The sequence below is a fragment of the Notamacropus eugenii genome, chromosome 4, assembly GCF_028372415.1.
Source record: "Notamacropus eugenii isolate mMacEug1 chromosome 4, mMacEug1.pri_v2, whole genome shotgun sequence".
Taxonomy (NCBI): Eukaryota; Metazoa; Chordata; class Mammalia; order Diprotodontia; family Macropodidae; genus Notamacropus; species Notamacropus eugenii.
The window spans coordinates 11,820,080-11,842,927 of NC_092875.1; the positions used below are offsets into that span (position 1 = coordinate 11,820,080).

General features: G+C 48.1%; 1 protein-coding gene across 1 annotated transcript in view; it reads right to left on the reverse strand.

Moving 5' to 3' along the window:
- The window catches only part of LOC140498969 (septin-2), a 116,841-nt gene that overhangs the window by 29,998 nt on the left and 63,995 nt on the right, over window positions 1–22,848 (reverse strand). The window contains exon 11 of the mRNA XM_072599800.1: window positions 22,172–22,229. Within this exon, the coding sequence (XP_072455901.1) occupies window positions 22,172–22,229 (58 nt within the window). The remainder of the gene's footprint in view (window positions 1–22,171; window positions 22,230–22,848) is intronic.

The window sequence follows — 22,848 nt, forward strand, 5'->3', positions numbered from 1 at the left end:
GCAATGAAGTCTCCTGGGGTTAACAGGCATACTCCCTGATCTATCTCCCTGGTCCAGCCACAATGGAGCTCCTTGGCTGGGCCTGTCATTGTCCTGAGTTGAGGAATGCCCTTCCCCGCTGGCCACTCCTCTGCCAGCCCTTATCCCCTCAAATTCTGGTCAGCATCTTTCCCTGAGCTCCACACAAAGAATCCTCCCAGATTACTGCGCTCTGTTCTGTGGAGTGCCAAGGAGGCCCCCACTGGAGGGCATCTGCCACTTCTTAGTCCTACTACATGACCATCTGCCCATCGCCTTTTTCAAAAATGGCTTTAATGCCACTTGTGGAGTGGCAATCATCCCTGGGACAAGCCACAGCTCGCTAGGCCCATCATGGCCTTAGTCCCATTGGCTATTGCCTAGCTGGCAGGGGTGGGGAGCCTGTGGCCCTTGAGGCTACATGTGGCCCTCCAGGTCCTCAAGGGTGGCCCTTTGACTGCATCCAAACTTGACAGAACAAATCCTTTCATTAAGGGGATTTATTCCGTAAAACTTGGACTCAGCTAAAGGCTGTGTCCAAGGACCTGAAAAGCCACATGTGGCCTTCCCCAATCCTGGGGCTGCTTGAAATGAGACCCCAGTGGGAAGTTCTTCCATTCTGTGGAGCCCACTGGCATTCCCATCCCCCTGTACTGGTGTGTCTCAGCCCAGGCCGCAGCACTGGGTTTGGAGCCCAACACTCACATCTCCCTCAGTGCTATGAGACCAAATCTCGCCATGACTTTGGAGACTCAGCTCTCTCCTCTGTCAAATGAGAGCAGTTAGGATAAACTGGTTCTGACCCCACCAAGGCCTCTAGGATTACATAGAAGAAGAGTAACTCAGCAGAAGATCTACAGGTATCTGGATTTTCTAGGGTCCTCAAGCCGTCATCAGGCCTGGTGCCACCACAGCCCGCCCATCCTGGGCAAGCCACCCCAACCCCAAATGCACAGCTCTGTCTAGAGGATGCTGAGAGCTCTGGTCACCACCTGACAGCTGCTAAGTGGCTAAACCGTGGCAAGAGAACACATCCTCCCAGGGGCTCTTCACCTCTGTGGCAGCCTGTCCACCTTGGGCCAGCAGGCAAACTGGTGAAGCCCCCTTCTCAGAATCACAGTTTGAAATGCATAAGACAAAATACAAAGTTCACAGGAAAACAGTGGTATTGAAAGAAAGATGTGATTTTTTTCCTCACCCAGGTTCCCAGGCTTCCTGAAATCCACCCAAAGGGCCTGGGGACCCCCAATGAATCATTCCTGCTCTTTTGGTTGCTTAAGAAGCTGCCATCTGAAGAACGGACAGGCAGGCTCTCTGCTAAGCCTGAGATTTGGGCTGCCTTGTGAAGTGGGTCTGCCCACCTCAGGTCTCCCACTCTGGCCCATCCTCCATTCAGCAGTCAAAGGGATCTTCCTAAAGCATAGGTCAGCCCATACCGACTCCCTACTCAAACTTAGTGGTGTCTGATGACTCTTTGTGAACCCATGAACACACAGCTCACCAAGACTGTCCGTGGGGTTTTCTTAGCAAAGATTCTGGAGTGGTTTGCCATTTCCTTGTCCAGTGGATTAAGGCAGAGGTTAAGTGACTTGCCCAGGGTCTCACAACTAGGAAGTGCCTGAGGTCCGATTTGAACTCAGATTTCCTGCTTCTAAGCCCAGTGTTCTATCCACTGCACCACCCAGCTGCCTCAGACTCTAGTGACGCCTTATTATCTCCAGGATCAAATAGAAAATTCTGTGTTCAATTTTTAAAGTCCTTCAAATACTAAGAATTCACATACTTCTGCAGCACTATGTTCCAGGTACTGTGCTAAACGCTTCACAAATATTATCTCATCTGGTCCTCACAGCCGTCCTGGGAGATGGGTGCTATTATTATCCTCTTTTTATAGATAAGTAAATGAAGTGACTAGCCCAGGGTCACACAGCTAGTGTCTGAGGCCGCTACCTTGGACCCCTTCCTTTCCAGGCTTTCACCCTTTTCTGTCTTCCACAAAGCCTAAAATCCAGCGACTTTGACTTCCCATCTCTCACACAAGATGCCCCATCTCCCCATTCAGGACACACTTGAAATGTTCTCCCACCTTATCTCTGCCTTCAGTCTCCACCTTCCACGAGAAGCCTTTCCCTCTGAGATACTCTCTGCTCTATCCCATCTCTGTCCTCCTCTTCCCTCCAACTCTACCGTCAGGCAGGGAGCTTGAGAACAGGGTGCCATCTTTGCCCTTCTCCTTAGCACAGTTCCTGGCACACAGTAGGCACTTAATAAATGCTTGCTGACTATCTCTGAAGACACTGTGGGCTTGGCCTAATGCCTTTCTTCATCTGTTTCCTAGGCCTTCCTAGACCCTGCCGACCAGTACAGGTGAATCGTATTCTGGGAAGCCACTGCCAGTCAATGGTGGCATCCTTGTAAACTCCATGGTGACAAGAGCCATTCAGCAGTGTTCTGTGGTATGTGCTTAATCAGCATTTGTTGGACTGAACCAAACCAATGTGGGTCGACTGAGGATGAAGTGGATAGAACAGGCAAGAGGGGCCCTGGCCAAGCAGAACTGGGGATCTTCCTACAGCCACTGAGGCATCGCGCCAGGGGAGCTGAGGTGCTTTATGCCCCCTTTTCAGTCACTTTCTACTCCACTCCAATGTGACTGGGGGAAAATCGAAGTGGAGAGACAGCAATGGAAAGGACACAGGAGCTGAGGCCAGAACATGTGGAGTTAAGCCTCGTAAAGATGGAGAAGCCCCCACTGGAAGGGTTCTCTCCCTCCTGAACACACTCATTTGGTATCTTCCTATGTTACCCCCTGCCCTGGTGCCATGCTTGGCTCACAGTAGCACAACAAACATTTAGTGGACTGAATTAGTCAAGTGACCACTGGCAGGATACAGGTAGTGAGCTCGCTAAGGCACGCTGAGATGACACCAGGACAGTCATGCCCAGGAAGCAAGTGGAGAGACAAGAGAGAAGTCAAAAAGAGAGGGGCTGGATACAAGGAACTTGGGTGTCATCCACATGGTAATGCTTGATTCTTTAAGACTAAAGTCACAAAGAATTTTCCCCATAATCCTTTTGCGAATCCACTAGGTCACAGGATTATCTCCTGCCTATCTAATCTATCTGTCTATCTATCTATCTATCTATCTATCTATCTATCTATCTATCTATCTATCTATCTATCTATCTGTCTGTCTGTCTGTCTGTCTGTCTACCTATCCCTAAATGCTTCTGACTCCACCTCTGACTTAGATTCTAATCCTCACCCTAAATGCACCTCTGACTCTAATCTTAAACCCCTAACCTTTGAAAGGTTAGCACCTTGCCCACACAGCTTTGGGTCTGAAGGACTCCAAGGCCAGAGATCTATCCCCTCTACTAGCCTCTCTTTCCATTTCCATTTTATAGATGGAGGACACTTGGGCTCAGAGCTTTCCTAACCTGCACAAGGTCACACAACTAAGAAGTCCCAGAGTCAAGCCTTGAACCCAGATGGAGAGGCTCTGGTCCCTCTGCAAAGACAGTGGGAGCATGGAAGCTTAAAAATTCTTACATAGACAGCAAGAGGAGAAGAAAGGCCCAGGGGTAGTGGGTGTGAGCAGTTACAGGAGCTGGCAAAGGGGACAGACAAGGAGTCAGAGGTACTGAACGTGATCTAGGGCAGGGCAGGGATAAAAAGTCAAGGGAGGAAAGTTTCAACACAGTAGAGCTGGCCAGCAAATCAAGTGTCACAGAGCCTGAGGAGGATGAGAACAGGGAGGAGATCCCCCCAAGAGGTCACCAGAACCTGACCTTAGGGATCAAAGGCTGTGTCCAAACTGAGCTCAACTGGGGCCCTCATCGCTCTTCCCTCCCCAGAGACCCAGATGGTCCAGGATGATGCCCCCAGTGTATTGGGGGAAGTGTGTCCATGTTTATTCTCATTACAGCTTTCAAGCTGCTCCATCAAAGTTCATTTGATGATAAGCGGTTAAATAGAATTGGGACTCTTAAATACAGTTGGTGCCAGTGGCAGAGAAGAAAGAATCCCCAATGCCCCTCAGGAGGCCCTCAGAGAGTGGACCAGAGCAACCACAACACATGGGAATACAGAGGAATATTTGAAAGAGAACATTTTCCTTATTCACTTGCTAAAACTAATGTATGTTTAAAAAAACAACCCAACTGGAAATAACGATTGCAAGGCTTCAGGAAGCATTAATTCTAAGATCATAGTTCCCAAGCGAGAAGGAGTTTCAGAGGCCCTGTCTGATCAGCCAGTTCCCCTCTCCCCTCGCAGCTCCCCAGCTCCTTTCGCATCTCACCTAGAGGTCCGTCTTCTCTGGGAAGCTTTCCCCAGCCCCCTCAATGCCACCCTCTGCCTTCCATGTGAATCAGCTCCCCCTTTCTCCAGCTGCAGCTTGTTTGTATGTTGTTTTCATGACGTTTCCCCCACCAGGTGGTGAGCTCTCCGACAGGACCGAGGTTTTGCCCATTTCTATTTCCCTACTTTCTGTCTATCCCTGGGGCCCAGCATAGTGCCTGGCACACAGCAGACAGGTTACTGCTAATTTTTAAGGGGGTAGTTTGAGGAGCATGTAGGGATGGAAGTCGGACTGTAATGAATTAAGAGAGGAATAGATTGTGGAAATGGACAGGTAATGGGTACAGACCATTCCTCTGATCAATTTAGGAAGGAAGGGACAAAGAGAAAAAAGGTGGTAGCAAGGAAAGGACCCAGCTGAGACCCTACTACGTGCTGAGCATTGTGATAGGTTCCAAGAAGGAAACAGAATTATATGGCTGTCTCTACCAACTTTAACAGGTATGTGGTGGCGTAGTGGTGTGTTGCAAGGGAGAGACAGAAATAAGAAGAGACCTGCTCCAAGCTGGCGCTGCCCAACTGCTCCAACCTGCTCCGACCTCACCTCTCTCTGCCTCTCATCACACCCACCCGCACCCTCCCATCTCTGGCCTTTCCCTCAGCCTGGCCGTCTGCTGAGCTCTCAGCCACTTTTAGAGGCTCTTCCACAAAGCCCCTTGGACCTCACTAAGGTTCTCTGTCTTGCTTATGCAATAGTGTATATTCTGATTCTCTGGATTTCCCTCAGCTTCATGGCTCCCTGAGGGCCGGGGCTACGTCTCTGAGTCTAATCTAGGCTTCCTATCTCCTTCACTGCCTCTTAGAGTGCTTTGCACTTACAAGGAAATACATATTTGTAAAATGAACAGTCTCTGGGTGTATAAACTGGTTGGACAGATAAGATATACGTACACCTACATACACAGTGAGGTGCCTTGTGGCTGGCCTCATCTGGAGAGAGTAGGATTCAAGGTGGCCTTTGAAATGAGGATGGGATTTCACTGGCAATGAAGGAAAGAAAAATATTCCAAGTGGGGCCCAGACATAAGCAAAGGCAGAGAATTGGGAGGTCCCAAGACCTGTGCTTGCAAGGATGGGGAGGTCAGAGAGGCACAGGAGAAGGGCTGGTTGGAGGAACGCAGGAATGAGAACTCCAGACGGGGCTTAGAACTAGATCCAGAGAAGCCAAGAACGTGATACCAACGACCAGAGGCTTGATCCTGCAGGTTCTGGGAGATCCTGACTGGGAGAGGCTGCCAATCAAACTGCAGTTTTATGGACACTAATTTGCCCTCAGGATGGACAGAAGGGGACTAAGAACAAACACCAAATTAACACCCCCAATTTCCCAAGCACCCCAAGGGTCCAAAAGTGGTTTTCTCATGACCTTGTGAGGTTGCAAGGACACATGTGACTGTGTGACTAGCTGTCACATAGCTAGTAAGCAATGAATTGGGCTCAGAAACCAGGCCTCCTGACTCCAGCCCCATGCCCTCAATGCCACCATCTCCCTCCTGACCTAAGAAGTCACTGCCAAGGCCCAGCAGCAGGATGTTAAGAGGCCAGAAGGAGAGAACTGAGCATGCTCGAGAGAGGGCTAATGTAGCTAGGAAGGACAGTAGGCTTGGGAGGAAGTTCCCTCAGGCTCCTGCATCCTCTGAGCCCGAGGGATGGATGGAAGCGGGGTGGGAGGCGAAGCTGAGGGCAGCTGAGGAGCTCACACCAGATGGCCTCAACTGCAACACCACACTTCGATAGGATGAAGGCATGACGTGGCCACCAATGAACTTCAACAAATGGGAATTACAAAACCAGCTCATTAGACTGCTAAAACTGAGACTGCTCCTCTCGTGTCCTACTCTTCAGGCATCTCCTTAGCTCTCTACATTCTCCTACATGATCAGGAGGCCATGGCACACCTACATGGCACCGAGGAGTGTTTTAAGTTCTGGAGGAAAGATCACATTTAAATGACTCATGGCCCCTGCATTTTTGACGCTTACAGCCCAGTTGTGGGACAAGACCCAAACAAAGAACTCTATTACACAATATAGTTTGGTAGGAGAAGGAGAAACATGATGCTGGGTGGAGCCTGAGGGCAGCAGGGAAGGTTTCATGGAGAAGGAGCCATCTGAGTTTGGTTTCAAGTGTTGAACAGGAATTCAGCATTTCAAGGGGCAGGGAAGAGCTCCTAGGCATTCAGAACACCACGTACAAAGGCACAAAGACAGGAAAATCCAGGGTTTGTTTGAGGGACAGAGAACCAGAGATGGAAAGATGTTTGGAGGTGAAGTCAGCAGTATTAGGTGATGCCCACCTCTCATATTTGGCATCATGTGACTTGGGCTAAGGTACATCAATCAATCAGAGCCCAGCTTCTTCTCTCCTAAGATGGCGGCAAGCGATCTTTCCTGCTCTCCCTCACTTACAGGGAAAGCATTTCTCACAGGAGGTCCTCCAAGCCTGGGCTGCAGAGCCACATGCCAGGGATGTTGCAGAAGGCATTACTCTTCAGCTGGGGATGGACTCAAGGCTACTGAGGTGCCCTCCCAAGGCTGAGATTCTACAGACAAAGGTCTGGTAGCACAAGGTGAGGGCCTTGGATCGCCAGCTAGAAAAGCAGGCTGACAATGGGAAACCACTGAAGATTTATGAGCAGCTAACTAACATCACAACAGCTACACATACAAACAATTATTCTGACAGTGGACTGAAGGGTGAATTGGAATGGAGGAACCCAAGGGAAAAAACGTGCAACATGAAAACACAAACTCATATGACAGAATCAAAGAAGGTTAGAGCTGGAAGGACCATCTGATCCAACCTCAAAATGTTACAGATGAGAAAACGGAGCTCCAGAGTGGGGGGGGGGCACCCCAAGATTACACAGCAAATGAAGGGGCAGAGCATGGAGCTAAACCCAGGTCTTCAGCTCCTACCGCCCCATGTTGTGTCTGAGAGTTATTCTGCTGAAAGAAGATTCATCACTTTCTTGAGAAAAGAGCAATCATGAAAACCTTCTGGAAGAAGCCGTCTGTCAGTGTGATTCACGATTTGTTGTAACCTGCGAAGGAATCAGATGGAGACAAGCCCCACACGACGCGCCTTCAGGACAGGGCCCTGCTACTCAAGGATGGCTGGGCTCCCCTTCGACTCTCAGGTAGAGACTGTTGCAATTCCAGCCTGGAGCAGTGAGAACAGAGGGCCCAGCCTGATCTGAATCACATTCAAAGGATAAATGATATCAAATCATAGATGATGTTCTCATCACAAGGGAGCAGGGAAATCAGGAGAGCTGCAGCTCTCAGCACACAAGGGACGGTTGCCAAAAACTGTATTATCTATGGGTATGCGTGGAACAAGACAACAACAGAAGGGAAGCAGTGTCTGTCCAGCTGCTCCCTGGGACAGCACCCTCTGTTCTTCTTAGGGAAAAAAGGCTACCCGCTCGAAAGGGCCTTTTTTATCTTGTAAACCTGCAGGAACAAGCACTGGTTCCCAGCTTGGTCTCCACAGCCCTCCAAAGGTCTACACTTTTCCCTTTATGAGAGGCTTCTAGTAACCCCAGGGTGGGGAACTTGTGGCCTGCAGACCACATGTGGCCTCACTCGGTCCTTGAGAATACACCTCATATCCACAAGTCCACAAGTGTGGAATACTGCATTTTCAAGCTTTTTCAATATATGGATCATTTTTGCTGATTTTTTCTTTGCCCTCTCCCTTTTTTGAATATTCTTTGTCACGGAATAGCTTTTGGGTAAGGGAGAAAGGGAGGAACACGAAAAATTTAGGAGATGTAAAAATAAAAGATATCCATAAAAATTTATTAAATATTCATTTTAAAATTTAAAAAATATTCATTCTCTATCGTGCAGAACTTTGAATCCAGTTAGTCAACAAGAATTTATTCATTAAGTACCTACTGTATGCCAGGTATTTTGCTAAACTCAAAAAGGCCAGAAAAGTCCCTGCTCTCCAGAAACTCCCAGTATGATGGGGGAAATAACATGGAAACAACCATGTCCAAACAAGTTACAGAAAGGATAAACAGGGGATAGGATCCAACCCCAGAGAACTTATTACACAATCATACACGAGCAGGCCCTGGCGAAGGCACAGACATGACTGCATGGGGCCCACAGCACCTGTTGTCCCTTGCACTCCTTACAACATACACTCACTTCTGCACATGCCGGATCCTCCTAAAAGAACAGGAGCTTTTTAAAAACCAAAGCTGTTTTTCTTTTTTGCCTTTGCATCTCCAGTGCTCAGTGCAGTGTCTCAAACATAGCTGATCTCTTGGATCAACTGTATTGGAAATCTCAGCTGAAATGATCTAAGACAACTCCAAAAGGCTCATGACATCCAGATCCTGAGAAAATACTATGGAGCCTGTATGCAGATCGAAGCAGACTACTTTATCTCTTTTTTTCTTTCTTATGGGTTTTCCCTTTTGTTATGATTCTTCTGTCACAAGATGACATGTGGAAATATGTTTAATATGATCATACATGAATAGCCTATACCAAATTGCATACCATCTTGGAAAAAGGGCAAGGGAGGGAGGGGGGGAATTTAGAACTCAAAATCTTATAAACGTGAATGTTGAAAACGAAAAATAAATTAACTTTTTTTAAAAAAGAAAATCACAACTGACACGTGTAGCTCTTTGACTGACATATACGTCACTTCCTGAGTCTCAACTGCCTCATTTGTAAAATGGAACAATAATCCCTGCACTACTGACTTCTCCCCAGCCTAGCTATGTGAGACAAGTACTGTGGAATGCTGGGACTATCTTAATCCTGATTCTATTTTGTAGATTCCAAACGAGTCCTCAATCGATCTTTTTCCATTCCTGTTAGCTGGCTATCCTCTCACATCTTTTCTGCCCCTTGGAGCTAAACTCTTTGAAAAAGCCTGAGAGCCGTCAACAAGAGGGACCTCCATGTTTCCTCTCATCCTCTCCTCAATCCCTGACAATCTGGCTTTTGACATCACCATTTGCCCCAAAACTACTCTCTCCAAAGCGACCAAGGATTTCTTCATTGCTGAATCCAACAGCCATTTCTCAATCTTCATTCTCTACTTCTCTGCAGCCCTTGACACTGTCCATCCCTCTCTCCTCCTTGACACTCTCTTCTCTCTAGGTTTTCAAGACCTTCCCTCTCCTGGTTCTCCTCCCACCTCTCCGACCACTCCTTCTCTGTCTCCTGTGCTGGATTTTCTTCCAGTTCACACCCTCAAACTGTAGGAATCTCTCAGGGCTCTGTCCTGGGCCCTCTTGTCTTCTCCTTAATAATACTTCACTGGGTGATCACATCAGCTTCCAGGGATTTAATTATCATCTCCATCAAATCTTGTCCTAATCTCTCTGCTAACCTCCAATCTCCCATCTCCATCTGTCTCTCAGATACCTCCAACTAGATGCTCACTAGATATCTTAAACTCAATATGTCCAAAACTGAACTCCTTTCCCCCTAAATTCTTCCCACCTCCTGCTTTCCCTATTACTATAGAAGACAACACCCTTCTCCCAACCCTCCAGGCTCACAATCTAGGCATCATCCTCAACTTCTTACTACCTCTCAGCTAAAGGTGGAAAAAAGGGCAGTTTTCAGAGATTTGGTGTACAGCACTGCATTTGCTCATCTGGGTCAGAACACTTGCAACACCAAGACTGGTTTGATGAAAATGTTGGGGAAACTCAGAAGCTGCGAAGTGAAAAACGAGAACTCCACAGGATTTACCAGCAGGATAGGTCATTCACCTCTAAGAAAGCAGCATTTAATTCCATCAAAAGTAAAATAACAGCAAAGTTTAGAGAGAAGTAGAATTCCTGCCTCAGTAAGAAGGCAGATGAAATAACAATGCAGAGCGTTTTTATGATTCCCTGAAAGCTATTTATGAAGTGGCACACGGGGATGAGCACTGGCTCTGGAGGAAGCACCAGTGGACTTAAGTTCCGTCTCTGATCCTTACCACATGTGTGACCTTGGGCAAGTCCCTCCCCCTCTCTGGGACTCTGCAAAACAAGGGACATGGACTAAAAAAGCCCTAAAGTCCCTTCCACCTGTAGCTACATGATCCCAGGGGCTGATCAGCCCTAAGTCCACTTTCTCACTCCCTGGAGACTCTCTGAATGGTCAGCTGGGTCATCCAGTTACGTGACAGCTAAGGGGCGCCACAGTGCACAGAGACCTGGGTCTTGAGTCAGGGAGACCTGAGGGCAAAGTCAGCCCCAGAAACTTGAGGGCACATCATTTAACCTCCGCCTGAGTTCCCTCATCTACAAAATGGGGATCATAACAGCACCTGCCTCCCAAGGTTGTTGTGTGGACCAAACAAGGTATTTGTAAAGTACTTAGCACAATACCTGGTACACAGTAGGTGTTTAATATAGATGTGTTCCCTTCTGCTTTTCAGTTGATTCATGTGTGAAACGAAGGACTTCTTTGGGTGGAATATCTCAAGTCTATTCTAGGTCTAATTCTCTAATTCCGTGACCTAGGTTTGAATCCTAGACCTGTCAATTACTAGCTTAGGCAAGTACGTTTTGGAGCCTCAGTTTCTTTAACTAGAAAATGGGGATAATGATACTTTCACTACTATTTCTCATTATTTTAAGACTCAAGGGAGACAATATTTGTAGAATCCTTTTAAAACCCCCAAGTTTTTTATATTATCATCATCACTGTGGTCTCATCTTTGCTAGAGATCATTTTTGTTCATTATAATAATTACAATGTGTACCAGACAAGAGATGCAATGTATTCTTCATAAAACTGAGGGGGCCTCATTAAGGAAAGAGCAAATCAGAATTCCAAAGGAGAACTCCCTCCCCTTTGAAGCTGGGTGTCTCTGGGCTCCTGGCAAGCACCCCCTTTTTCCTCCCTCTCTTTGACTTTCTATAGTGTCTAGAGAATCGCACTGTTCCCGTGCTGTGGTCAATAGCCCACTATCCCCGTTATCACACTCTCTGGCTGACACAATTATTCAAGACAGCTGATACAGAACCATGAAAAAGGGAACTGTAACTGAACACTGACTTTTTCCAGTTTTATCTTGGTTTTAATTTTAAACATAAGTGGACAAAAATAGGCAGACCCCAATCAAGTGCTTTGGCCTCTCTGAAAAGGAAGGCTGGGGGATGGTGGAAAAGAGGGCTGAGCTTGGACCACAGACATGCCGGGCAGCTCAGGATGTTCCCACGATACTCACTGTGTTGGTTAAAAATACCTTCAATACCAAAAATGACAAAGGGTGCAACTAATCCTGTTAATTAAAGCCAAGAAAAATACATTCAAATCCGAGTCAGTACATAGACCAAACAGAGGGACTTCCATGGAGAAAAGAAATGTGTCACTGGTTTCTTTACAGGGCATATCGGCACTCTAGATACGACATTTTCCTTGAGCTAGTGAGTTAACCATTGCTGTGCCACAGCAGACACAAGCCCAAATTAAAGAAGCCCATGAGAACATACATTACTTCTTGGAAAACATTCGCCCCAATCCACCAAATGCCTCCAAATTAGTCTCTGTGTTCAATTTCTGAGGGTCAAGACTTGTGACTCTTGAGGCCTTTCTCAACAGCATGATTCGGACTCCCCCAATTAGGTCAATGCTTCTTTGGGGATATATTCAGATTCCTCAGCTTTTTGTTCTGGGAAATCCAAACTTATTCTAGAGTCCTCCAACCCCCAGGTCAAGACAAAGACCTTCCCCCAAAATACTATGACATTGTTAGAAGCTTCTCTACGCAGGGCCTGTGATAATCATCAGTCATTATTACCTAATACCCCAATAGCTTTCACCTTTTTGGAGGATACTCATAACCCTCCTCCCACACACACTTAATAAACTGACCTCCACATTGGGCCTCCTCTTTTCACACTCCATCAATTTTTGCCCAGGAAGAAAAAGTCCTCCCTCCCTGCCCCTCCCCCCTTCGCAGGAGGCACATTCTTTCATCTGACCCTGAGCAAACACAAGAGGAGGAACGGGCATGTCCCTGGCTTCTCACGGCCCCTCCAGGGCCTCCCCATGATGCCATCTCTCAGCAGCTTTCCCCCTCAGAGGTCAAGGACATTTGGATATGTCCCTCTCTCTAGATCCAGTAGCATGTAGCTACCAGTCATTAAGCTATGAAGTGTCTTTTCCCAAGAAGTAAAGTACCAGGCTCGCTGCCTTTTCCACCACCACCCTTGCTCTGCCTCAAGCACCCTGATCTTTCAATTCATCTCCCATGGCCTCCATCTTCCTTCCAACTCCCCTGCCCCAGGGAATGACCATGGCTTTGACCTCTGTCCTCACTGAAAACAGCTCCAGGCCCTCAAAACACAACTTGGAAAGTCCTTGTCCACGGCTTCCTCTCCTCCCACATCTCTGCTGTTGTTCCTTTCTAAATGAATCCTCTAATCCACCACAACCGCTAACCACCCTGTCCTGCCTTGGCTTTCCCCACGTCATAAGGCCAGCTCTAATGGGCTCCTCCCCTACCTACTGGGGCTCATCCCTTTCCAAATTCCAATCCCCATGACCTTCAGCAGCCACCTTCCTAGCTCTTACTCAAAGAGCTCAGTAACACTGATGGAAAAACTGTTGCCACTACAAATGTAATGTTTTCTAATTTCTAATTTTCAAATTTCTAATTTCACCATAACAATCTTATTTCACCATAGCAATCTTTCTAGTACTTCCTTCCCCTCCCCCACTTAGAAAAAGCAAGAAAAACAATGCCCATTACAAAAATGCAGTCATACAAATTCCTAAATTAGAGTTGGAGAAGGGAAGAGGGATGGAAAGGAGAGGAGGGGAGGGGAGGGGAGAGGATTCATGATACACTAATTCTATCACTTCTTTATCTGGAGGTGGACAGCATTTTACATCATGAGTGCTTTGGAATTATGGTTCCAAATCAGATCAAAGTTCCCAAGGCTTTCACAATTAATTGAATTTACATTATTCCTACTGTATAAACTGTTCCCTGATTCTGCTTGTTTCACTTTGCATCAGTTCATACTGGGTTCTCTGAGACCATCCCACTTGTCATTTCTTACAACACAACAAGTACTCCATCAAAATCATGGGCCATAACTTGCTCAGCCATTCCCCAGCTGATGGACACTCCCTTAGTTTTCAATTCTTTTCCACCACAAAAGAGCTGCTAGAAATATTTTTGTAAATATGGGTACTTATCTTTGATCTCTTTGAGGTATAAACCATGGATAACGATCCCTGGGTCAAAGGGTATGACCAATTTTATAGACCTTTGAGTGTAGTTCCAAATTGTTTTCTAGAACGATTAGACTGGCTCACAGCTCCCAAACTTCTTGTCTCCTCAAGCGTCTACACTAGACCCACACCATTCCCCCTTGGCCAAGGGTCTCAATTCAGATTTTCCCAAGAAAATGAAGGCCATCTAATGTGAGCTCCTTTCCCTCCCCTACATTTGGCTCTTCAAATCCCCCCCTTCTTTCTCTCCTCTCTTTGCTCTAGGCCACAGGTATCCCACCCCTGTCCTAGTCTCTGAGGAAGAGGTGGGTGGCCCTTCTTGTTAAGGCCAAGCTGTCCTTTGTGCCCTTAGTCCCACCACCTTCGTGTGCCCTAGAAGTCAGTCTCTTCTATCATGCAGCTCTCTCTATGCTTCAGTCCCCTCCCCTCTTTCCTGCTGCTTACAGGGCTTCACAAATAGACCCCAAGATCTGCTCAAGCGACTATCCTATATTTTTCCTCTTTTACAATGAAATCTTAGAAGAAAGCTATGCTTATCACCTCTACTTCCTCATTACTTCATTCATTTCTCACCTGCTTCTGAAGCTACCACTCCCAAGGTCAGCAGCAATTCCATAAAGTTCAGTGCAATGGCCTTTTCTTAGAGATCATCCTTCCTGACTTACCTGCAGCATCGCACACTCCTGACTTCCCCTCCTCCCTGGGTTTCACTGCTCTCACCTTTCTCCTCTTCCCTGTCCAAGCAGGCCTCTGTAGTTCCCCCTGATGAATTGTCATCTAGGTTCAATGTGAGGGCTCTATCCTCAGGACTCTCTCTCTCCTTCAGTGACCCAATCAGTTCCATGGATTCAACCATCATAACTAGGAGGAACTGTGCTGAATCTGCTGTACATTCTCTTTGGAGGTCTCATAGGCAGCTCAAACTCAACATGATGAAAATAGAACTCATCCCCTTTCCCCAAAGCCACTCCCCGTCCTAACCCCACAGAATTGCAAAATTTGAGAGTTGGGAAGGACCTCAGTAGTTACCTAGTCCAATACATAAGCAAAAAGAATCCCCACTGTAACTCTTTACAAGTGGATAGATCATCTGCAAATGTGAAGACAATGCCGTCTATACCTTTATCCAAGGCACTGATTAAAAAAATGCCAACAATACATATCCCAGGGGTACTGAAGACTTCTTGCCATGTTGACCTGGAGTCATCAACAACTACTCTTTGAAACCAGTCGTCCAAGCAGTACTAAGACAATCTAACTGTGTAGTGAGGGACGTAGGGACATAAGAGAACCAAAAACCAGTGAGGTTCAGATGAATCCTACTGTTTTGGAGTGACAGGAGACACTTCAACTGGGCCTAGTCATTCTCAATCAAAAGAGTCTAACTGCCACCATCATCAACATTACTGTGCCTCATGAGAACAAATATTCTGCCACTGAATCAGTCAGAGCTGGAAAAAATGCCCAGTATTGGATAGCTGGCCAGAATTTAGCCCAGGAAGCCTACAGAATATACAGAATCCCAGTGATCATGGTGATCGTGGGGACTCTAGAAGACTGTTACCTGGACAATGCCTCTGTATCACCCAGTCCCGGAGTCCAGAGGTACAGAAATCTCACAAGAATAATGGGCCAGGATGCAAACATAAATTCGCTGGACGTAGAACCAGTGTGAGACAGGACACAGAATGAACATGAGAAAGGATGAGAAATCTCTTTTTCTTTTCAGCAGGGCATAAGTATTTCCTTCTTTCAGTTGAGAAGCAACTCAGTTTCCCTTGAACAGGATCGCAGCAGCTAGTCCACATCTCCACAAAAATAGTATGAGGTATGCAATCAAAAACATGGCTAAATTCTAGGCGAACTATATTCACAGGATTCTTCTCACCTCTTCATTTGGTAATCTTGTTAAAAACAGACATGAGGCTCTTCTGGCACGGCCTGTTGTGGAGGCCACTTTATAGTCACTACCTCTTCTTCCTCCATGGTTTCCAATGATCTACTCTAGAATGTTCTGAGGAATCAGTCAAGTTCGCTGGCCTCTTGTCTCCAGATCCTGTCCTGCCCCCCTTGAGAATCAGGGCATTGTTCCTCTCCCATCCTGGGGTCCCTCATTCACCTTCCATTCTCTTCCTGCTCCTGAGTCACCCAGGTTCCCTCTTCTCTCTCTCACACCCACCACAGCCAGGTAGTCAGGTCGTCAACTCTCTCTCCCCAACATCTCTCACATCCATGTCCTATGGCCAGCCTAGTCCAGATCTTAATCAGGTGTAGCCTGGACTATTCCCAAGTTTTCCAATTGGTTTCCCTGCTTCCAACCCAGCCTCCATATGGCTGCCAAAGTGATCTTCCTAAAACGCAAAGCTGATCATGCTACTCTTGCTCAAGAAGGCTCCATGTCTCCCCATTGTCTGTCAGGTAAAATACAGGTTCTGCTGGGCATCCAGAGCCCTTCACCATCTGGCTACCATCTAGCTTTGCAGACTGATTACTCTCTACTCAGACTATACTACCTCCTCTTCCTCAGAGAGTATATTCTTTCTCTCACCCTTATACCTTTGCACATGCTGTGGTCCCTGCCTAGAATGCTCTCCTTTCTCAGCACTTCTATTTTTTGGAATCTCCAGGCCATTCCAGGCCCCGCTGAAATGGTCCTTCCTATCTGAGGTCAATCATGCCCAGATCTGAACAGTTTTCCCAACCCTGAAACAACTGTAGTTACTTTGGTATGTTTGGGGATCTGTGCACATGTAGCTTTTTCCCAACAGAATGTAAGTACTGTCTTTTTTTAATCAAAGGCTTCGATGGAGAATAGATGATGTGTTTGTCCAATTTATAGACAACACAAGTGCGGAGGGATGGCTCACAGGAGCCTGAGCACTGCTCTCCCACTCTCTCCTCTGGTTCTCTCCTGCCTCCCTCATCCCTTTCTGGTGGTGGTTCCGCCTCTGGGTCACCCCCTCTAACCACAGGTGGCCCTCAGGGCTCTTCTCCCTCTGTATTACTGCACATGGTGACCCCATGAGCTCCCCTGCATGTGATCACCATCTCTGCTGACAATTCTCAAACTTATCTATTCTGCCCCCTATCTCTCTGCTGCCTGCCAGTCCTGCATCCCCACCTGCCTTTCAGACATCTCCAACTTAAATGTCCAAATACATGTAATATGTTGGTCTGTCCAAAACAGAACTCATTCCACTTTTCCCTAAGCCCTTCCCCCTCCCACATACACTTTCCTTACTAGGGTAGAGGAGAGCCTCCTCCCAGGCCCTCAGGCTCCCAACCAAGGGGTCACCGTAGACTCCTTGCTGTCTCTCTCCCCCCATCACTCAGCTGTTACCAAGTCCTAACAACCACCCAACATTTCTCAAATATGCCCCCTTCTCTCCTCTGACACTGCCCCCCACACAAGCATCCTCGCACACCTGGGTAATTGCAATAACCTGCTGGAGAGTCTGCCTGCCTCAAATCTCTCCCCACTCCAGCGCACCTTCCACTCAGCACCAAGTGATCCTCCTAAAGCCAATGAAGGGCCATGTCATTCCACCTCCCCCCCCCTCAACCCCCACCCACACTCAATAAACTCCAGCAGCTCCCAGCATCTTCCAGGATCAATACAAAATGTTCTGTTTGGCCTTCAAAGCCCTTCATAACCTAGGACCCGCCTCCCTTTCCAGTCTTCTTACGCCTTACTCTCCAATATTTAACCTTTGCTCCTGTGACACTGGCCTCCCTGGCTGTTCCACAAACAAGACACTTTGTCTCTCACTTCTGGACATTGTCTCTGGCTGCCCCCAAGCCTGAAATACTCTCCTTGCTCATTTCTGTCTCCTTGTCTCTCCCATTAGGCTGTGAGCTCCTTGACAGTAGGGTCTGTCCTTTGGCTTTTTCTGTACCCTCAGCCCTTGGCACACAGCACTGACTAGTGACTAATAACATGAAACTTAAAAGGCAAAAAAGCAAAGTTCCATATTTTGGTTCAAAAAACTAACTGTGCAAGCAGAGGATGTGGCTCAGCTGGACAAGAGCTTTTATGAAGAAGACATGGGGATTTAAATGGAGGTCATCTCAATCCAGGAGGATCCAAACTGTGAGGCTGGTCTAAAGCCGCCCTAGCAGAGCCCTGATGGCAGCCTAAGGCCAGGGGGGCTCCTACTGCTCTGCTCAAAATACCATCAGAACGTGAGTTCTGGCTCGAAGGAGTTCCTATGTTGTAGGACGTCTAAGGACAAGCTGGAAAATGTCCAAAGGAAAGTGGGATGGCAGTAAGAATGGAAACCAGGACATGTGAGGATCATCCAAAGGGAATAGGGCTGGGCCGGGATCCCCAGATCCAAAGAGAAGGGCCAGAACAGAATCCCTGGGCAGACTGGGGCAATCTGCAGGCGAAGAGTCTAAGGCTGGATGGGCTCTGCCTGGAGGAGGCAGAGGGGACCCCAGGGCAGGCACCAGTCAAGGAGGAGGAGGATGAGGACAGCCTGGCCTGGAATCACATGGGGGACACTTCTATACAGGAGGGAGCAGGCAGGGGTTACCACCCCAGGTCCAGTCCGGGATGGAGGACACTCCACAAATACCACCTGCTGCTTAGGGTGGGGGTGTGCCCCCAACAGAAACCAAGCTTTCTTCCGACTGGAATGGAGATGTGGGAGATGTTAATGGTACTGAAGGTCCAATTCTAGCCACAAGTGCTGCCTCCTTGTGGCTGTTTGTACCCTCCATTTAAAAAAGCCAGAAGCGGCACTCCTGGTGGCCAAACTGGAAGGGGATAGCTCGTGCAGCCCCTTCCTTCGGGAGGTCCAGGCACAGACCACACAAGGGAAGTGAGGCCCCCACTAAAAAGCACCTGGCTCTCTTTCCCCTTGGCTCCCATCCCTGGGATGCAGAGCAGTAAAGGCCTTTCCTGAACCTCCTCCCTCTCACCCCACAGTAGATCCACTGCCAAATCCTGTTATTTTTTATCAATATGTCTCCCACCCCTCTACTTTCTCTCCACTATCCCCCAGGCCTCCTGGCTAGGGTCCCAAGGGACATTCCTCAAATGCCCATCTGGCCAGGTCTCTCCTTACTTAATCAACTCCCAATTACCTCCAGCATCAGAGAGCCAGAGCTGGAAAGGACAAATTCTTCTGTTTGGCATTTCAAACCCTGTACCATCTGGCCTCATTCTCCACTTCCAGCCCTCTTCCGCACTACTCCCCTTCCCAAACTCCATGACCCAGTCACACTGGCCTCACAAAGCACCCACCCTTCCTTCCTCCTCTTTGCATCTTCTGGTGCTCTGGGAAATCTGGCACACTCCTGACATCCTTTCCAAGGACAGTTCTTTCTCGATGGCCCACTCCCCCAACATACTGGGTGCCCGGAAGATGGTATCAACTGTTTTTTTTTCAATACATCCTGGGCATTTTAGGCTTAGCAAGAGATTTATGAAACTTTTCAGGGCAGGTCCCATGGTCATAGAGGAAGGGCTCCTAAGAGCAAAAGGGGAGGCTGCCAAGAGACTACTTTGACAGAAAGACTGCTATTGGCAGCAGTAAGAGAAATACTCACTATAAACTGAATTACAGACCAGACACAAGTGCCACCAGGCAACTCCTTCATAGCTCAAGGAAAGAAGTTTATACACCCCCTCTCTCTTTTTCTGTCTAAGGCAAAATCTGACAACAGGATTCCAGTGTTTACAGGAGTTCAACATGACGAAATGAGTCAGTCTTATAAAAGGAGCTGAGATGGAGATTAATGATGCCAACAGGCCCGAAACAGGGTCTTTGAGATTCAAGTTAGTTAGCAGAGGTGATGCCTGAGAATGACGGTCTCTGGCACAGACTCAGACCTGAATTCTCCCTGGAGTTATGCAAACCTTGTAAATCTATAACTAGGACTTGAAGCACCAAGCCTGGCCGGAATGCAAAACAGAAGGGGAATTGGCTGTTTATTTTCTCAGCAGAGGCCAAAGAATGTGAGCCCATTTCCTCTCAGCCCCACCCCACATACCACACAAGCTCCCAAGCCCAAAAACGTTTGTCACAGGCCACCTCGGAAAAGGGAAAGGCGAGAGACAGGGTTTATCTGGGGAGGCCTCTTTATTTCCAAAGTGCCAGCTTGCTCCCCGACTTCCAATCTAAGAACCTGAAACTCTGAAGCAGTGTATCAGAGTTAGAGAGGATGGCTGGATGAGGTGTTGGATGGCGTGACTCTTGGAATCGAGGTGATGACGCTGTAACTGTCAGTACATGACAGAGCCCCAGCGACGGGAGATGATGTTGCTGCCAGTGGATGCTAGAGCCCCAGCGATGGGAGATGCTACTATTGTCCATCTAAAACTAATCAATACAGAGTCCTGTGCCAAGAAGATGCAGACGCTGCAGCAGCTCCGATGAGGAGCAGCCCTGAGCCCAGGCCAACAGGACAGGGCTGCAGTGCTCTGCTCCACCTGCCTACTGTCTACATTCAGAAAAGGGGAGTGATGAAAACTCTCTCCTTTAAGCAGCCGCTTTGCCAAGGCTGTGCAATTCCCTTCAGTTCCAAGCGGATGCCCTAACAGACATGCCTGCAGCTGTCTTGCACGGGATGGTCTTGTATTATCCAAAATCATGGAATGTCAAAAACAAGGCACTGGCTTTCCTAACAATCCAGGCCCTGAAATCTCCAGAGAGGTGGTAGTAGAGAACATGCAGAGAGCAGCCGGGGCCACCCTCCATCTGCCTGAGGAGCTCTTCTCTACCATGTCTCACCCGCAGCTCGTTGGTCACCCTCTGTGCTGCTCTGCCTTGCCTGAGTCACCTGAGATTTTGACTTGTTTGAGGCCGTGGTATTCCATGACTTGTAGCCATGGAGCTTCATTGTGAGAATATTGGTGATCATTAGCCAGAAGCAGCCTGAGATCAGTGAAAGTCCTGCCTGGTTTTCCACATACAATCCAGCCCCCTTCCCTTCCTTTCAGTTCTGGGCCCTGCTTATTGTCCCCCTGCAGCTGTATTCCCATGAGGGTTCCAAATAATAATAAATTATTTTCAGATTGGTTCCAAAAAGGAATAAAATTCCTGCTTGGAATGCAGCAGACCTTCACATTCTTTGCTGATTCCTGAACATGCTGTGTTTCTTTGGTGTGGGGCCATTGGCAAGGGCTGTGTGCTCCTGTGGGTTGTGTGTCCCCTTACATCCTTTGCTGGTGGGTGGTCTCTTTAAGAGAGTACACTAGGACAGGCAGGACAGGCTCCCCTTGGGGCACCCCAGGAGGCCTAGGGCTCCTCATGCCCCTCTGGCCATTTTCCCTCCAGCTGTCACCACCATGAGAAGTCTAGAGCATGACCTCACCATCCCCAGCCACTTCCCATGGTCCCTTTCAGCATTAGATGGAGTCCAAGGTACTGGACTGATGCTGTGCAGCAGGACCTCCAGAGTCACCTTTGCCTGCTAACACGCTGCTTGTGCAAAGGCAGCCCCTTACCAGCTGCTGATGGCCAGGTCAGCCCAGGCTGCCTTGAGAGATTTGGGGGCATCTGCAGGAGCCTGGTCTGCAACCCCTTTGAGGAGGTTAGGGGTGCACACACCGAGCTCCACATGGGATATTCAGTTCAGAGACAAAGATGGAGCGGAGGGAGGTACAGCTATCTGTCACTGCACCAAGGGCAAGGGTCAGTTCAGTGAGCACTTATTAGGCTCCTACTATGGGCAAAGCACTGGGAGAGGGGTCAAGGACACAAGCAGTCACTACCCTCAAAGGACTAACATTCTGGGGAAAGAAAAGATGGCCGCAGAGAAGCACATGGGGACAGCATTACTTGGGGACATCAGCAGAGCCTTCAAGGTTTCAGGATTCTATGAGGAAGGTGGGAACTCAAGGCCTGGGGGACAGACTCTGTGGGTCAAGAATTCACCTCCTGCCCAGGAAGGGTCTGGAACAAGAGGATTTCAAGAGGCCTCAGTGGAGTAGTGAGGGAGTGTGCTTGTGCAAGGATGTGTGCAAGTGCATGTGTGTGTATGCTTGTGCATGGATGTGTGCAAGTGCATGTGCATGTATCTGAGCTGGGTAAGCAAGAAGGAATGAGCCAGAGCAATTCTCCTGCCACACTAAGGCACCTGGAGCTGAACCAGTACTGTCACCCATTCTGGGAGGTAATACAGGGGTGACTTTCTGGAGAAAAAATCAATGCATCCCCTCTGACCAAAAGCACGTATGCTACTTCTCCCAAGGAGATCCTGCTGGGCTGTGGCACGGCACCTCGGGGCCTCCTGGGAGCAAGTGGCACCTGGCCCCCAGAGAGTGGAGACCCTCCCCCTGCAGGGGGCCCTGGGCAAGAAGCTCCCAGGGAGTAAGGACTGAGGAAGAGCATCCTGGGAGGGGAATACGTCTTCTGGCAGATTGTGAGGCTATTTAAAGACAGACAAGATACACAACAGCTTTTCTGTTGTGTTTATAAAATTCTAATCACACGGGAAGCACCATCCAGAAACTGCCTCAAGAGTATTTCCCTTTCAACCAATCCTGTATACTGACCTCTTTTTAAAGGCATAAACACAGACAATGGTGGGGGTGGGGAACCCCAAGAAAGCTGTGGGGCGTCCTTACCTCAGCTTCCTTCTGCTGAAGAATCTGGTCCTTGTCAACCACCTCGTCCCCCTCTGGCCTGAAAGACACAAAAACACGGCATGGCCTGAAGGCTCCCAAAGGAGGCTGGCCCCCAGGGGCAGCACCCCCTAGGTCATCCTGTGGCCCAGGAAGCCTCAGCTCTCTGCCAAACAAAACCACCCTTTGGTGCTCCTGGGCCCAGCTCTTTCTTCCTCCAGTGTCTTCCAAAGCACAGAATCCTTTGTGCAGGGAAAAGGGGGAAGAAAATGGGAGTCATGGTGATGGCACTGCCAAGAGTTTCATTGCCCTGGACGTTCTCTATCATTAATAAGCAATGTGGCCACTGGGATGCTCTTTGGAGGCAGGAGCCCTGGGTTCAAATCCCTATTCTACCACTAAGTGACTTGGACCACATCATTATCCTCTTGGGACCTCAGTTTCCTCATGTGCAAATAGAAATAGTCATTTCTGCCCTACCCAACTCTTAGGAGAAGAAAGTACTTTGTAAACCGTGAAGCTTTATATAAATGGGAATTACATTTACTTCGATTTGTTTTTCAAGTGTATGTCTGCTGATAACCAAACTGAACTTCTAAATAGCACAGAATTTCAGAAAGAAGCCCCCAGTAACACAGAAGAGAATTTCCCAAATTCCAAGTACTTGGGGGGAAGTTATT